Source organism: Saccostrea echinata, unplaced genomic scaffold (assembly GCF_033153115.1).
Source record: "Saccostrea echinata isolate AGI-Se365-2 ecotype Australia unplaced genomic scaffold, CSIRO_AGI_Sech_v1 ptg000043l, whole genome shotgun sequence".
NCBI lineage: Eukaryota > Metazoa > Mollusca > Bivalvia > Ostreida > Ostreidae > Saccostrea > Saccostrea echinata.
Genome location: NW_026889792.1, coordinates 1,614,731 through 1,633,662, shown reverse-complemented (window position 1 = coordinate 1,633,662; position 18,932 = coordinate 1,614,731). Strand labels below are relative to the sequence as shown.

The window sequence follows — 18,932 nt, the reverse complement described above, 5'->3', positions numbered from 1 at the left end:
GGAAGATTTGTTTTTCTTTTCACCAGTTTATTTTTGAGTTATAATGACATCAAGACACTTTCACTTAACACATTCTCTTTAAAAATTTCTTCGGTCGGTCCTTCAACACATCATACATTTTAAATCGTTAAGTTTGGTACATATGAAATATGAAGATAACGAACAGTATTCAATCTCGAAAGTCCAATGAAACGATACAAATTTGGAGCGGAGCAAACACGGACCTCAAACTTTAGAGATGGGATCAGGTGTCTTGGAGGAGTGAGCATCCCCAGCCGACCGGTCACACCCGCCGTGTGCTCCTTGTCATGATCGGGAAAAACACCGGAAAAATCCGTAGACAGTTCAGTGTATGAATAATGGCCTAACAATTAGTATGAAAAACGTTAGTCAGGTTGTATGTGCTGACAAGGTCATTGTATCGACTGTAAAACTTGCGAAATGATGACTTCAAACGAGACTGTTGATATCCTTGTTTCATCAACTTTTTTTCAATAGCTTGCCTCTTTTTAGAAATTGTTCCTACATACAGCATGCTCTTGCGTATCGAGTCAACTGCCATATACAAACATAATGCAATTTGTATAGCACGAGTGTTCTTTATGTACGGTTCTCGATATCTAACTAACCAAAGCCGTAACCACTTTGAGTTTTACCAAGCGAATTTATATAATTTGATAAGAGCGATCTTTAAAATCGTTTATCCATAATTGATAATCTTCTTTCCTCCCTCTTAAATATCAAATTTTATGCAGGATTTAATGAGCGATGCGTCCTCTAATAAAATTTTGAATTTAACCTTCCTACGAGATTCTCTGGTCTAGAGTCCCATTATAATAGTATTATAGTTTTTTTTTTATTCTTGACAATTTAATACCCCCCCCCCCCATCGAACTTGTTGAACAACAAAATATTGCAAAAATGGATAAATGTGGAAAGTATCTGTTGTATTAGGATATTTGTCATGCTACTACATGCATATATTTGTATTACAGAAAAAAAGAGCTATCAGTTTTATCATATCGGCTAGACACTGGAAATTACGATTTAACTATATTGTATACTATAACCGGGCAATATTTGTTTGCATTATTGATTATTTCATAGGTGAATGAACTGTTTGTGTATTTACAGACAGAAAGGGAAAAGTCTAGACACGATCTTCTATAATACTTAGTACACTTCACCTTGCCCTTAAAATCACAATAGCTTGGAGCACCTCATTAGAAGTTATTTACTAAATTCTCGTTTGTTGCCTGGTCTAATCTTTTTAAAAACAACCAAATATGTTGATGTCTATTGTTACGTGTATCCTTTTATATGAATTTGAGAATATGAGTGTGGAACAAATAATACATTTCGAAATATCAAAATGGGGGGGGGGGGAAGAAATCAAAACGCCATTTAGGATTTGTCGCATTGAAAGACTTTGTATGATTTAAATTAAAAAAAGAATATATCGTCTTCATATGAAGTTATATTATCAAGCATCTTAATTGTTGGCTATTTAAAGGTTGACATACTTTAGTTGTCAATATTCATCAGATAACTGTAACTTCTGTCTTGTATCTTTAGCTTTGTGGGTCGTCTATTTTTAAAGTTAATCTGTTTTGGAATATTTAATTTCTAACCTTTGCGCACCCAAAACCTCCCACAATTAAACATTTCGAAATCGTTAACTAAATATTTAAAAAAAACAAAACAACAACACACAAATACTTTACAAAATGTGTAATTTACCTTGCTTTCATTGAATGCACGTGACTTGACCGAGAAAAAAATTGTCCTTGTACATAGTAGAATTTCGTTTTTTTCGTTTTTAAATTTTGTTTTAAAATATACTGCAAGAAAACTGATAGCAATTTCTTGTCAATAATGCGTCAACAATCTATCAATAATGTAGGAAACAAAGCAAAAGAAAAAAGTAACACACAAAATATTTATTGCAAAATTATTGAATGTTCTTTTAAGGGTTTTATGCCAAAGCACCAATTATTCTGAAAAAAAAGTTCAGCCCCGGGACTCCGTTTTTCCGAGCTCATGTTCATACTTTCAAAGTGGTTTTAAATATTTAGCTAAAACCTTTTTACATAGTTTTTATTTTTAAAGTGAACTGTCGTCTTGGAAATTCGTTTTTGGATAATGTCGATGAGGTATCTTTCAAATTCTTATTCCAGAAATTTATGTTTATTAGATGTACATGTATGTCCGTTGCAAAGTGTGTCTAGGCGATCATGGGATCATTTCACAGTTACAAGTCTGTTTTTGTCTTTAATCTCGCTTACTAATTATCTAATTAGGTCATTCCAAGTTTTTTCTCTGTTTAGCGTCCACCCACCTTTCAAAAACCTAGCTACCTATTCGCAAAAAACACACAAGCCAAAAAATAAAACACAGACTTTATAGTCATAAAAATGACGTAATTCAAAGGATTTGATTTCATTAATTTATTTTTCATGTAGCAACTTATTTTCTTCAGCAAAATCGAGGTATTAAATACTTAAAATTTCCAATTATGTCATATTATATACAAATAATTTAGAGAGATCGGCAGAAATTTAAAAAATTGACCAAAATAATAAATTTTTGGCCCCTGATTCTGTTTGTTTTTTCTGACATTGGGTGTCAAAAACCAAGGCGCACGCGGACGTTAAACATAGAAAAAACTTGGGATGGCCTTATGAAATAAATCCTAAATAAAAAAAGGGATAAATCTCAAAAAATCTATAAAAAATACAAATATTTGAAGAGGGCATAAAACATGCACTCCAGGAAATTCCAGAGATAGGGTCAGGTGCTTAGGAGAAGTAAGCATCCCTTGTTGACCGGTCACACCTGTCGTGAGCCCTATGTATCGATCAGATGGACAGAATTATCCGTAGTCAAATACAGTAAAAAACAAAGGCCTAACAATTGGAATGAAACACGTCAGCCAAAATACGACCCAATGATAGGTCATATTTGCTAACACGGTCATTATAACGACCGCAGATTTTACGAAATGCTGACTTTAAACGAGATTGTTGAATTGCAATGCCTGTTACATCAACTTATCTGTCAGTAGTCTGCCTCAGTTTAAAAATTGATCGTACTCGGAGCATGCTCTTGAGTATCGAATAAGTTGGGAGATGTTAACACCATATACAGGCGATAGTGGGATATACATATACTACATGGATAAGGAAAGTTGACGATGGAAGAACTGAAGTCATCTCGATTCTCATACAATTCAGTTGTTAGATGGCCCTTATCATCTAAAATCAGTAAAATATTCAAATATAAAACAGATGTAGCAGACTCTGTGGTGTATTCATTTCAGGTTCACTGGGATATATCGAGTCGACATATGAATGGAAGTAACTATTCGTCGTCGGTATATTAAATGTTTTCTTTAGTCTCATGATAGAAGTTTTTGAATAAATTCTGCTTCATAGGAATATAAAAAAATGTCGGCTTATAAAGGAACACAATAAGTGTCTATCATTCCAACAGTTTGTTAGAAGACCTGGACTCCGAAGATTACATAAATGTTGTCAAAGAGGAACTCCAATATCCTTTTAATATCAACTTCAGGGTATTTGTGTAGAATCAGACGGGTTTTTTTTTAACAAAGTAATTAAATTGGTGACCAATTACAAGATGCGAAGATTCCGACTTCCATTTTTAATGATGAAGTTGTCTATGGTATCAAAAAGCCTAGTTTTTCATTTTATCCTGAAAAATGGTTGTATACAAAATATAAAAAAATTAATTGTCGTTTACTCATCATATGAATTCTTAAAATTCAATAAGTTAACTAGTAAAAAAAAAAACAACATCAGATTTGTCACGATTTGCCATTTAAAAATATAAATGCATTCGGTACAAAATATGAATGAGAATGTTTTCAACCTAGCTTTATGATCATCTAAACGGGTTATTTTGCTGATATGCAGAGTTTAATTTATCCCATGATGTTATACCCTCGACCACGTTTAATTTTTTTTTTAAGTTCTTGTTATTGTTTTAGGGGAAATCGTTGATCTGGAATAAGGCAAAAGTCTAGTCACCCTTCTACAAATAGGTCAGGGAAGATTAAGGCAGTTTTGTGCAAAATGATATTCGAAGTACATACGACATGTGAAAACAAACATTCGGAGAGTATTGTTTTAGCAATACTAGTCCCCTACCCGCAAGTGTAAGCCTTAACACATGGTTAAATGCTAACAAACTTTTGAAAAACACTTAACCATGTGGTCAAATTTAACACACAAGTTAACAACAGGTTAACACCAGGTTAGAGTTAACCACCTTTTAAAAAACCGGACCCTGATCAAAATCTGATCAACTATGTCCATATAGATGCATACACCCTGAACACTAGATAATATTTTTTCCTTGTATCATTTGTTCAAATATTTTCACTGAAAACTTGCTTTAGATCTAAAATGCTGCACTATTCAGTTTTGAAAGGAAACAATGTATGTTCTGAATTATTCACTATTCATATTATATTTATCCGATAATATTTCGTATATTAATGTTTACGCTTTTCATCCATCCTATTATAAAGTTAATAAGTTTTATTGCATTAGATTTTTTTACCTTCCCGTCCTCCCAAACCATACTGGTGTTAAACATTCCACTTTTGTGTTGAACAGTCATCTAATTTTGAAAATTATAATACTTGTCATGTAATTTATGGCTTGAATTTTTCTAGTACTATTAGTGTGATCGAAGAAAAATCATTAAATTGAAGTTATAGGCGTAATTCAAAATTAATCTCCAAATATTTTACTGTCCTTCCTCCAAACATGTAGGTCTTTTGTTGAAACGACGCAAAATTTAAAAAAATATAGGGGGTCTACATCACAAGGTAGTACTTTTATCATTTGAAACTGTGTTATCAATTTATATTAATTCGGTGAGATAAATGGCCAAATATTATTAAGATTTAATTAAAGGTACAGACGAGATATTTGCGATTTGAATTGTGGTATAGGAAAATAATTGAACTGTCGACATGAGATATGATATCGTATTTTACAGACAGTAAAAAAAATCCAGACGATTTGTTATCTCTGTACAAGGTTTATGTCACATGTTTATTGCAGCTTTATTCGGGGGTACTTATTCTAACGCCATTAGATAGGGAAAAATTCCAACCAGTGCTCCGTGCTTACAAACCAGTATTACTTGCATTCTATTTAAACCAAATGCCTTTCACTCAATATATGAAACATTTAACAGGTTTGTATATCAAAATTAGAGGATCCATCAGCAGGTATAAATAGGTTGGTGATATGAATAGAATAATGTGTAGTAAAAATATACAAAGGTACAATCTCAGATGTTTACTTAATTACAGCAAGTAGTCAATAATCTTCATAACGTACATTTTATTAAGTCTTTTATAAAATGCACTTTACTTATACACATATTTCGATAAAAAAAAACTTTATAATACACCAAAAGTATACTGAAGAGCTCATGAGATGTAGGGTTATTTAACGATGCGTGCTTAAGTTCATAATCAGTTGATTTTTATTAAGTAAAGTTAAAATAATTCTAGAACCGTGCAATCTGTTGGAATACAATTCCTTGAAATCTCAGGTACAGAAAAATAACTTGCATGAATGTGATAAAAGCTGCATATTACTATAACAATTAATAAAGATATACAACAGTTAATAATAAATTGTCATTGTGGCATAGAAACAAGACAAAGTTCATACAACTATACACATCAGTGCCGAGGAGCTGCCACAGAAAACATTCTGTCGGCCACGATTTCAGGGAGATGCGTTAATGTCCAGAAAAGAGCAACTGATCCCCGCCCCACAGGATATCTATATTTGGGGAATCTAGCAAAAAGCGCGTGCTGAATTGCTGTGGTTACCTTGGACAAATCGGAATCAAAAGATCCGTCGGATTTCACTTGTCCAACCCCACCTGAAAAAAATATCTGTGCTTTTAAATTAAGAATATAAACAAATGACTCAATTTCAAATTTGCTTCTTCAGGTTTCAACTAGAGCAATTATGATACATTCCTAATTGGTCATGTTATATAACCTGAATGAACAGTTTTTTCGCCATAGAATTCTTTGACGTTGTCTGGAAGTTCGCTGAACGCTTGTCGCAGACGAAGATTTGCATCCTGGGGAAAGATATTGGTGGCGAATCCAGTTGGTTGTATCAGATGTGCCGTTACACCCACATGATACATCTCACGCCTTCAAACAAGAGAACGCAAAGGTAACATACGAAATATAACATAAAAACCTAGATCGTACTTATCCTCTGTGTAGTTTGTAACCCATTCTAGGAAAATTCCTCCAAAATTTATGCTCTTCTATATTCTTTTTTAAAATATACACAACCTCTTCTTGGTCTAAGAATTTTAGATTAAATTTATATATGAAGTAAGTAACAAAGCAGCGAATACCTGAATGTGTCTGTATATGACTCGAGAGCCGCTTTGCTGATGTTATACGCCACAACACCAGGAAATGACACCATGGTCGCCACAGAAGACATGTTGACCAGGCGACCTTTGGACTCTCTTAGAAGAGGGAGAAAGGCTTTCGTGATCATCATAGCCCCTATCAAGTTGACGCTTAGAGTTTTATCATAGTGGTCCCTTGTCTGCCACTCCAGTGGTGCCGCGATGTGGAGGATACCGGCGTTGTTAACCACTCCCCACAAAACTGCACGAGTAATTTATACATTCAAGTGTAAATTTATTTGGTTTAAAACTGTAAGTAATGTTAAAGGGTATAAGAAGCACTTTGTTTATCAAGTAAGAAAATGTCTTCAATGAATAAAAATCTGTTCTTATGAGAAAAGGAAAGCAATATCTTTGGAAAATATTAACAGCCTTCAATGTAATATAATTTAAGTCGAACTATACGGAAATTTGTTTAATCAGAAGGTTTAGAGACTGACAGTACTAAACCTAAAACAGATTGGTCTTGGACATCTTTAAGAAAGCAAAGTAATTTGAACAAAAATATTTTTCCACCATCTTGACACAGAACTTTTGACCCAGAAAAAAAGAATGACTTGATCGTCAGTCAACATAATAAATCACAAAAATAAAGATCAAAGTTGACTGTCAAGAAATTCATGACTCCTTAATTGAATACAGGTCTGTGCACTTTATTTCAACTACTTAATTGTGACCTTTGAATAAATTAATCATTGTAAGCTCCCTAAGTGTGTGCAAGCCGATTTGCATTACAGTAGATCGCTGTGTGGGTTTCCCATAGAGAATTTGCTGCAAATTCAGATTACTGTGGTCAGCAAAAGTCACAAAAGCACAATTTTCTATTTAAAAGTTCATTGACGTCAGCATAAGATTATAAATAACATGTAATGATATAAATAGGGAGTGTAACAATAGGAGATAATAGCTCGGATTTTAAATAGAGTCCCTGATGTTTTTAATACCGACACTATAGCTGACCTGTCCTTAAGGGTACCTGTAAATATTTATTCTGAGATATATCCTCATCGCCCTCTAGAAGAGTAATGACTATCATTGTCCAGTCTCCAAGAACCAACACCTGTTACTATCAATGAATTGCAATTACAAGTCTCATTTACAAAGGTGAAAACTTTTATAATATAATGATCGTGTATCTTCATTTGATTTAATTGATTTAGATTATTAAAGGATTTTGGCCATAGAAGGTGCTTTGAATAGAAATCTTTTCCCCCTAAAATGTTGAAATTCTATAAGCAAAAATAATTTGATTTGCATGAAATTACAACATTTGTGTCGATATATACAAAGCATTTGATAAGATAAAAGCCACCTCATCTCTCAATTTCGAGGTATTGCTACGGATTCCTCAACACTTCCTAAGAACTGCCTCCTTGAAACAGGACCATAGGTACATGTACATTATTCTTAATCTAAAGTATAACAGGTCACTAATCTGTATCAAAGTGGCATATTTTTGCGAAACGTTGAAACGTTTAAAATAAAAGGTAAAACATACATATGTAGGCATAATGTAAGTTATTAAAGCTATGAATTAAACTCTGTGTTGTTATCTTCTGGCATGGTGTAGTGGATAAGATCTAGAAAGGGATAGGTGCATTTTTTTTTCTTTCAAATTAGAATTATGATAATTTATAATGGGATGTGCATCATTTCAGTGTCTTTGTTTGTTGGACAGTACTTTTTATGCAAAAACTGACGGCTACACTTTTTTCTTTGCTACAATGCATATAATTGGGAAAGAGCATGGGAGTTGATGGATTTCTTCTCGCTGTCATTCAAGTATTTTTGGTATTGTATTATATATTTGATTTACATATATTCAAGAACAATATGACATTTGCGTTAATTAGTTAAATTATGTTTCACACAAAGTAAACTTTGGATAAGTTTTGATTTTGAGCGATAAAAAGATATAAAGTAGTGCTTTAAAAAAAAAGAAAGAAATGTTTTAAAAATGTTTTTGCATGGCTTAATTGGTTTTTGAAGGTAGGTTGGAGGATTTTTGTCTTGATAATTTGTAGAGTATAATAAAAAGTCATCGATAAGAATTTGCAAATTGCTGGAATAAATCTTATTCAATAAATCAACATAAAAATAAGTTGATATGAATTAAAATATATAAATTTAAAAAATGTTGATATATTAATTACCAATGTTCATGTTCAGAAATAGTTTGATAAAAAAAAAATATTGGTAATTTGGTATGAAAAATTGCAGACTGAAATTTCTTAAAATTTAAACTTTATTTAAAAATATTAGTGAAACAGCAACCTAGCAAAATATTTTTCTTTAAGAAAAACCAATTTTAGGATGAAACAGGATGAAACTATGTCATTCAGTTAACTGAAAGGTGACTGAAAATCAACTTATTGAGAGCTCTGCCATTCCGTCACCTCTCCAGGATTCAGTTGACTGAATGTCACAGTTTCCTCCTGTGAAAAAGCATTTAATAAAAAAAAAATTACCCCCCGCCCCCCCCCCCCCCCAAAAAAAAAAAACAAAAAACAAAACAAAACAAAAACAATACAAAACAAACAAATACTTGCAACAATTAGAGAAACATTTCAAATAATTCAGACTTTATTTAAATGATATTTACCCTCATCTTGTTGAAGTTCTGATTTGACCAAATTCACGGCATTTTGAATGGAGTCTTCTTTTGTAACATCTAGAGGGAAAATAACAGCATTTGATGAGCATTTCTCCATCAGTCTTTTTCTTCCATCCTCAGTATAACAGCCAGCGAAAACCCGAATGCCCCTCTTGTCCAATTCCTGGGCGAGTCGGTGACCAAATCCTGTGTCACACCCAGTCACCAATACACATTTATTTTGTTCATTTTTAATCAGAATTGACCTTAAGTAATTTTCAATGAATTTACAAAGTGCAAATAAAGCAGTTGCTGCGACAAGAAGTACAATGATCTCCATGACGGGTGTTTTTGAATTTAAACGCAGATGGATGACAAACTTCAGCATATATAGCAGGTAATCGCAGAATTCGATATTAGGTAGGTAGAATTTCGAAATACTCTCTATATAGTTATGGAAGGTCACTCACCTCATCCAAAGGAGAGTTTTATTTTTTTCGCGAAAAGTACTCAAACAACCCTAATAATGGACGACTTAATAATATTGAAATTGCTAAATAAGCTCAGATAAGCTCATATTTTTGTAATTTCGTAAGAGAACAAAACATTTTTGGAGGTTACTAGTACCTTAACTTTAGTAGATATACACCCAATATGATTTCATTGCATGAGCTGTCATTTAATACATGCTCATTCATTTCAAGGTAAACGGCTAAAATAGGTGGTACCTGCTTCCCATCCCATTCACTTCTGTGAATAAAATATTGCTTAAATTCAGATAACCAAAATTAAAAAGATCTTTCTATTTGTTTTATTACTTTGTATAAAGATATGACTCTTCTGTAAAAATACTGCGTTTCAAAGATATCAAAAATTAAAAACAATAATCGATTTATTTTAATTCAAATAAAAGACACACTTAGTCAATTTAATTATAGAAACGCGAGGTTGTTCAAGTTCAAAATCTGTGAAAATTTTAATTTGAACGTAAATAAAATTATATCATGTATATCTACACTCAATTTGTATTAGCATTTTTTTTTTTTTAGCTCAGATACTTTATAGCTTTAAATAAAAATAAATTAATTATTTCCTAAGTATTGAATTATCTTTTTTAACTTTCAAAATATAAATGACACAAAACACATTTGACTCAAATTTTGAAGAAAAAAAAATCAATAAAAACATTCATAATTTTCTAACTAACAAGACAAGTTACTAGATTATTTTCAAAATGAGCCCTTCACAATAATTTTCTAAATATATTAACGTATCGTCAAATTCAATTTATTCACCCAAACCAAAATATTGGTACATGGGGTACATAATTTCTTGAGTTCTGAAACGATATATTTCTTGACAGATTTTATTAAATATATCTTACCTGATTTTTTTTTAATATGTTGACAAGTACGGTATATAAAATATATGTGAAATCTTGCACAACACAATGACCTACTGTACAATAATAAATATAATGGAACTGCTAGTGACTTCCATTCCTCCCTTTCATATCCAAGTCCTCTTTTTCATTTTTAAAAGAAGTATCTATAGTCATAAAATCTGTTTAGTGGATTTTTTTGTTTTGTTTTTAGAATATTCACGCTTACTTCTAAATAAAGCGAAGTAAATGAACTTCAGAATTTTTACGTGAAATATCTTGAAGGTAATCAAGCATTCACTAAATCTATTCTCCTTGTGCTAAATATAGATATTGTATGGATAGCGTTTTCAATTATTGTGATAAAACTTTTTCTGTTGACGGGAAAAGCCGAAGGGTGTTCATGAGGACCGCTTCGATTCTTTGCAAACTTAGAACACAACATGACAGGAATTGTATCGATAATACTGCTTTATGAATATTTGGCGTAGGTTTCCCCTGACCGTATTTCACGATATTTTAACACGAACACTTCATTGTACCGTTTATTATCGATTACTTGTCCTTTTACATTACTTGTGATTCACACGTCACATGTTTTAAATTAAATAGTTTAATCACATGTTTTTTAATCTTCTTGTTGACTTAAATTACGAAAGAACATCATTGCGTAACGGTTTTTTTTTTAGAATAGTTACATATTACTTCCTCTTTCTCTCTCTCTCCCTCAAATCACTTGAGATAATCATGTATGGTGGAAAGGATAAATTTTGATTTAGATTTTTTAAAGTTGTGTTTAAAATAGGATTATTTCAACAATAACAGTAAATAATAAAAATCACATTTAGAGGACCTATATCTATAAAAAAAAATGTAAAATTCAAATCCCTTATTCCAAAATAAAAACAAAAGAGCGATAAATATCTCATAGAAAATTCTGGATCCACCTCTTTTGTTTGATGTGTTGGAAATCAAATCATGTCACGGGATCAACTTTCAAGATTCAGTGAATTTAACATTTCACTCTTGGTAAAATTATACCAGCCTGGTTTAATACAAAAACCATTATGTATCCTTACTAGATGCAATGAAAAGGCAAATCATAAAAAAAAATTCAGGCAATCGGTGGAACATAAAACGTTAGAAAAAGTCGTCCAAGCTCTTTGACCCCCTGCCTCCTTCAAATAGGTTGACAGGACATCATTGATATTTGACTGATATTCATAATCATATCATATAATGATTCAATAATCATATTGATTATTTAATTGCTTTACATCAAATGCTCATCCTTTTTGTAATTTCCTTACGGAAAACAAAATGTTAAAGCACAATTTATTGTATGCATTTAATGCATATTTAGAACTTAAAAGCTGATTTTTATTTAAAGAAGAATAACCCGTTATTCATTCACAGACCATACAATTCCCTAAACAGTTAAGCACCTTGTAAATCCCTAAGCCTAGCTATTCACACCTGTTCACACCTGAGCCTTCGATGGGGAGGCATCCTGCTGAGAAGAAGAGTAGATGGACGCTTTCTGTAATTGATATTAATTTTACTTTATGTATATGTGTATGAACCCTATTTCTACTATTTTCTTTTCCAAAAGAATTAAAACAAATAAACGAACTAAAACAAACAAAAAAGTAAACAAACAGACAAACAAAACAGAACAACAACCTTAGCTGATGAAGTAGAATAAGGTTGTACACAAAATAGGATGACTTTTCTGTTCTCACTAATGTTGAAATAATAAATTGATCTGGAACATTATTTGAAAACATAAAATGGTACATTTTTACTGCTTTAAAAACTTAAACAAATGTTGTAAACTTGCATATTATTAATTTTACACACACATCTTCACGTTGTTTTGAAACTTTGATCTGTGGTGCACAATTCAAATGTTTTTGGGAATATTTAAAATCCACTGTGACATGCAATAATTACTTTTTAAAACTGATTTTGTTAATGTTCATAAAGAAAGTACAATTGAAATGATAAAACTGTGTCCTGTACATGTACTGCAGTCTAGATAGAGATTTCTGTGTGTTATAAACTGTCTGTAAACATTATTATATGTACAACTTCGAAGGAAAGTACAGAGACTCCATACGATAGATGTGTTATCAACTGTCTTTATACTTTGTTATATGTAGGAAGCACAAAGAATCCGCATGATAGATGTGTTCTTAACTGTCGCTATACTTTATACACTTTCTAATTAAAGAGAATCGGCACGATAGATGTTGCATAAACTACCTCTATATTGTTTCTATTCTTTTTTATATGGGAGAATTAAAAAAACAAGATGTGTTTGTGAAAACACTGATGCCCCCGTATAACAGCTTTTGGCAAAGGTTGAAGTTTCTCAAATGCAAGTCAAACTCCAAGGTCATGAAAAAAGCTGTAACCCAAAGAAAGGATTGTTTTCAATGAATATACCTGTAAAATATAAAAGCCCAAGCACTAACCATTAAAAAGTTATGACCAAGGTTAAAGTTTTTTAAATGTGGGTCAAACTCCAAGGTCAAAGGGACAGCTTAAAGGTACCACGGGGAAGGCATTGTCATAAGAATTACACATGTAAAATTTTAAAGCCCTAGCACCAACTGTTCAAAAGTTATTGTCAAGTTTAAAGTTTTTCAAAAGTAGGTCAAACTCCAAGGTCAAGTTCAAAAGGTCAAAATTGTTTGTATCCAAAGGAAGGCCTTGTCACAGAAAATACACCTGTGAAATATGAAGGCCCTGAAGACATAACTTTCCAAAGTTATGTCCAATGTTAATGTTTTTAAAAAGTGGTTCAAACTCAAAGGTCAAGATCAAAAGGTCAAAAAATATTTATATCCATGGAAGGTCTTATCACAATAAATACTCATGTGAATTATGAAAGCACCAACTGTTCAAAACTTATGGCCAACGTTAAAGTTTGGTAAATTCTTGCAAAATTGGTTCAAACTCCAAGGTCACGGTCAAGAGTTCAAATATTGTGGTACCCAAAGAAAGATCTTGTCACAATGAATACACATGTGAAATATGAGAGCCATAGCTTCAACCAATCAAAAGTTACGGACAATGTTAAAGTTTTTGCGGACAAACAGACAAGCAGATAAACAGACAAAAAGACAGACAGACAGACGGACGGACAGGGCAAAAACTATCTATCCCCGAATCTTCGATTACGGGGGCATAAAAATGACCAAACACATATTTATCAAGCTGCCCTAAAATACAGGCAAAAGGAATAAATTTCTATGTCTCAACATATGTCTATAGATATTTTCTAAATACCTGCCAAATATTAAATTGATATCTCAAGACACAAAAAAGTTGCATCCAAAAATGATGCTAAAAGTGTCAGGAGTGCAACACTTATTTGTGACATTTTGATGATTCAATATTTTGAAAAGATCTGTGAAATAAATAAAAATGTTTTATGCTGGAAATAAAGACTTTCTGATAATATTCAAAGTACTGAGCTTTGAATGTAGACTATAGCAACTTTTGTTTGACCAAGTTATGGTCATGGCTGATGTTGAAAAAAATGTTATACCATGCCAGGAGTGCTACAGAAACAAGATGTGTTTGTGAAACACTGAAGCCCCCGTATGGCAACTTATAACGAAGGTTAAACTTTCTCAAATGCAAATCAAATATCTTGGTACCCAAACTAAGGTCTTATCTCGAAGAATATACCTGTGAAATATGAAAACCCTAGCAGCAACCATTGAAAAGATATGGAAAAGATTAAAGATTTTCAAAAGTGAGTCAAACATCAAGGTCATGGTCAAATGGTCAAAATTAATGGTGCCCAAGAAAAGGCCTTCTCACAAGAAATACACATGTGAAATATGAAAGCCCTAGCACTAACCATTCAAAAGTTATGGCCAAGGTTAAAGTTTTTCAAAAGTAGGTCTACCTTCAAGGTCAAGGTCAAAAGGTCAAAGTTGTTGGTATCCAAAGCAAGGTCTTGTCACAAGGATTACATATGTGAAGTATGAAAGCCATAGAACCAACTATTAAAAAGTTATGGCCAAGGTTAAAGTTTTTCAAAAGTTTAAACTCCAAGTTCAAGGTCAAAGGGTTAAAGTTCTATGTATCCAAACAAAGGTCTTTTTGCAAGAATTACATATGTGAAGAATGAAAGCCCTAGCTCCAACTGTTCAAAAGTTATGGCCAAGGTTAATGTTGGCTAAAATTTTGCAAATCTGGGTCAAACTCCAAGTTCAAAGTCAAATATGATGGTACCCAAAGAAAGGTCTTGTCACAAGAAATACACAAGTGAAATATGAAAGACATAGCTCCAACCAATCAAAAGTTATTGGCAAGGTTAAAGTTTTTGCGGACAAACAGACAGACGGACGGACAGGACAAAAACTATATGCCCCCGAATCTTCGATTATGGGGGCATAAAAATGTAGTGTTGCCCCCCCCCCCCCGCCCAAGATGTTTGTAAAACACTGATGCCCCGTATGGCAGCTTGTGGCGAAGGTTAAAGTTTCTCAAGTGCAAGTCAACTCCAAGGTCAAGGGCAAAAGATCAAAATTGTTGTTACCCAAAGAAAGGACTTGTGTCAATGGATATAACTGGTAAATATTAAAGCTGAAGCACCAACCATTCAAAAGTTATGGTCAAGGTTAAATTTTCTTAAAAGTAGGTCAAACTGCAAGGTAAAGGTCAAAATGTCAAAATTAATGGCACGCAGGGGAAAACCTTGTCAGGAAAAATACACATGCAAAATATAATAACCCTTGCACCAACTAATGAAAAGATATGGCAAAGGTTAAAGTTTTTTTAAAAAAGTAGATCAAACTCCAAGGTCAAAATTGTTGGTATCCAAAGGACGATCTTGTCACACGAAATATACTTGAAAAAATTTGAAAGCTCTAGTACTAACTGTTCAAAAGTTATGGCCTGGTTACATTTTTTTAAAAGTGGGTCAAACTTTAAGGTCAAGATTAAAAAATTTAAAATATTAACAACCATGAAAAGATCTTGTCACGATGAATACACATGTGAAATATAAAAGCCCTAGCATCAACTGTTCAAAAGTTATGGGCAATGTTAAAGTTTATGTGGACAAGCAGACAGACGGACGGATAGGGCAAAAACTATATACCCCCGAATCTTCGAGTACGGGAGCATAAAAACATCCATTTTAAAAATCATAAAGACAGTTAAGTTAAGAAAGAAATTTCAAAGTGAAAACAATAACTAATATACAATTTAAAACATAAAAAAAATTATATATAAATCACAAGCAGCATTAAAGGGGGTCATGTATCTGTGTATACCCAATAATGTCAGGAGTGCAACATTTGATGTTTTGCTCCCAAGCATGAGGAAAAAAACTTTTATCAGTATATGATTCTCTCGTTTTTATTTTGAAAAATAAAGACACAAAGAACATTTTTACCAAATAGGTTTGACCATTTACAGGGTTTGTCTGTGTTTCAGATCTATATTTCTATGGTAAGGAGTGCAACACATTTTTTAACGATAAGTTATATGATGAAAAGCCTTCTATTCATGCTAAGAAATATTCTTTAATTAATAATGATCTATTTGAATAATTCAGTACTAATTTATTGACAGTTTTATTATTATTATTATTTTTCAATTTAATCAATCCAGATTTGTTTTTATCTTTTCTTTGATTTTTTGATGAATGTAAAAAATAAACACACTGAGAAATTCAAGTAATTCCACCTCAACTTCACTGAAACATTAGATCAAGTTCTGATGTAATTTTCGCTTCAATAGGTTTCTTTTTAAAGACTCCCATGCTCCTGGTCAGGAGTTCTTATGTTAGAATTATTGCTGATCAAATATGAATAAATATAAAGAAAAAAAGAAAGAAAGAAAAAAATAAATATAAAGAAAAAAAATGATGAGTAGAACGTTTCTGGTTGACCTCAGTTGCTTACAATGTTTGTCCTGTGCAGGAAAATATACTAAAAATATATTTTATCTTTTAAATATATATCTTAGCTAGTTTTTTGACATAAATAGGGAATAATTCAAGATATAAGGCCAAGTTTAAATACTATCATGTGTTTTAATTATGAATGAAGTATTGGACTATAAATATTGCACAACTTCATTACCACTTGATGTTGCCAACACTTAAGAATTTTTGTGTTTAATGGTTTAAATTTTTAATCTTACTGCAGTCAGGCGTGCAACAAAACTGTTTTAAAATTATCAATGATCTTCATCTATCTTTACTAAAAAAATAAATAAAAAAATGTTTGATACTATTTGATGTTCAAACTATTATGTCTATCAACTAATTACAGACATCTTACAGTCAGTTCGGAGAATAGTTTTCAACACTTAACACATTTTAAATACAATGTATATATATTACACACTGCAAAAGAATCATATTTTGAAGTCTTGAAAATATGAAAAAATTGCCATAAATGATCAAAAATATCAAAACGACGACCTGATTTACTAACTAAGAATGGGTTATTGTGTGTATGCACATCAGATGTCAGGAGTGCAACACAATAATGTAAAATTGGATCATTTTAAAATCTAGTATTTTTGTAAGAAAACTTGAATATCAATATTCTTTTTGGCTTAGATTTAAAGAATTGACTTAAATAGACGAAAATGTGATCTTAGGGGAATTTTATTGTATCATATTTCTTTCATATTAAAACTTTTCAAATCTGAATTGAAAAAATAATGTAAAATAACAATCAAAAAGCCAATTTTTTCGCACATCAAACCAGAATTGAGAAAATAATGTAAAATAACAATCAAAAAGCCAATTTCCCCCCCACATATACAGGAGAAGAAACTCAATTAAGGTTAAGATCAAATCATTTATATCCCTGATACCATTTTGAAGTTATAATTTCTTTTGATTATGTATTTTAGAGAGTCATTTAGGATGAAGTAAATATTTTCTTTCTTTTAAATAAAATTTTACCAATAAAAATTCTGAAACTTTTTCATCCAATTGTCTATTCCATTGCAACTTCAGGAATTTTAACTAGAATACATGTACAATATGATGATATAAATGAAAAATATGTTATGGGTAGTTAATATTTAAAAAAATAATTTGGTGGTCATTATTTTTGAATTCACCCATATGTACCACTTTCGAAAGGAAAGCAGAGACTAAGCACGATACCTACAACTATAGTGCTGCTGGATACATTATTACTGGTGACGTAAATATTGCTAATAATGAGGACCTTAAATTACTTATTTTAAAAGAGACAAAATTTAGAGAACCCCGATCTTTCAACTGGAATCATAATTTCATAAATATTATGAATTCTGTGAAAGATTACGCCAAGCGTTGGATCAGACATGAAAAAGAAGACCTTGACACTTTGTCAGAATCGATTAAATGTATCAGATGTATGTTAAAATCTCGCATTAAGCGATTGAGGGGCAATATGAAAACCATCTATCCTTTTGTGTTCAATAATTCAGAAGAGAAAAAAGAATTAGATGAAATCTATAGAGATATACACCTTCAGTATCTACTGGTCCCAACTGACAAAGCAGGTAACAACATTGTCTTTGTTTTTAAGGCTCATTATTTTAGTTCTATTTTAGAAAAAAAACTTGGATTTAATTCTTCACGTGGAAATCCAACTTATACCATAGCTCCCTTTCTAAGGAAGAAATTCTTCAAAATCACATGTCATTTTTGAATATTTTTAATATTCCCAACAACCAAAATTTATTTGAATTACCATATTTATATTGGATTCCGAAACTTCATACAAAGATACATAGCAGGTTCCAGTAAATGTTCTACCAAGAAACTTCAGGAGAACTGTGCAACAATGTATTCGAGAAGTGGTGTAAATCAGATGTGGATACTTAAAAATTCATAGGAACTTTTGGAAAATTTGAAATCACAAAATTTTACTATCATCAATAACATAAAAACGTACGACTTTTCAACTCCGTATACATCCGTTCCCTAAGATGAATTAAAGTCCAGGCTTTTTGACATCATTGACAGCTGCTTTGTCAATAAAAATGGAACTCGTAAATTCATTTACCTTGTCATTGGCCATTTGCAAAATTATTTTGTTAAAAAACATTCTGATTGTACACACAAGTACTCTGAAGATGGTATTAAAAAGATGCTTGAGTTTCTGATTGACAATATCTATGTGGTTTTTGGAGACCAGGTCTTCCAACAATCTATTGGAATTCCCATGGATACCAATTGCGCCCCGTTGTTAGCAGACCTATTTTTTTGTATTCATATAAAGCAGAATTTATTCATAATATTATACACGAGAAAAAGAAATCTCTTGCTGTGGCCTTCAACTCGACATTAAGATATATCGACGACGTATTATCAATTAACAATAGTTATTTCCATTCATATGTCGACACGTTATATCCCAATGAGCTGGAAATAAGAGATACCACAGAATCTGACACATCTGCTTCATATTTGGATATTTTACTAGAAAAAGACGT

General features: G+C 31.9%; 1 protein-coding gene across 1 annotated transcript; it reads right to left on the bottom strand.

The window, feature by feature from the left end:
• Positions 1-5,454: 5,454 nt before the first annotated feature.
• On the bottom strand, positions 5,455-9,419 carry LOC133201225 (dehydrogenase/reductase SDR family member 9-like). Its single transcript, XM_061337019.1, has 4 exons — positions 9,089-9,419; positions 6,427-6,688; positions 6,054-6,214; positions 5,455-5,931 (listed from the first exon to the last, which is right to left on the bottom strand). The coding sequence occupies exons 1-4, from the start codon at positions 9,417-9,419 to the stop codon at positions 5,726-5,728; spliced, it is 960 nt and encodes a 319-aa protein (XP_061193003.1). The 3' UTR covers positions 5,455-5,725.
• Between the last annotated feature and the right edge of the window lie 9,513 nt (positions 9,420-18,932).

Excerpts from the sequence above, each read along its gene's own strand:
- LOC133201225 (XM_061337019.1), bottom strand. The coding sequence starts at position 9,419 with ATGGAGATCATTGTACTTCTTGTCGCAGCAACTGCTTTATTTGCACTT. Across the intron at positions 6,215-6,426 it reads TCATATACAGACACATTCAG|GCGTGAGATGTATCATGTGG; the intron begins GTATTCGCTGCT and ends TCTTGTTTGAAG. Across the intron at positions 5,932-6,053 it reads CGAAAAAACTGTTCATTCAG|GTGGGGTTGGACAAGTGAAA; the intron begins GTTATATAACAT and ends TATTTTTTTCAG.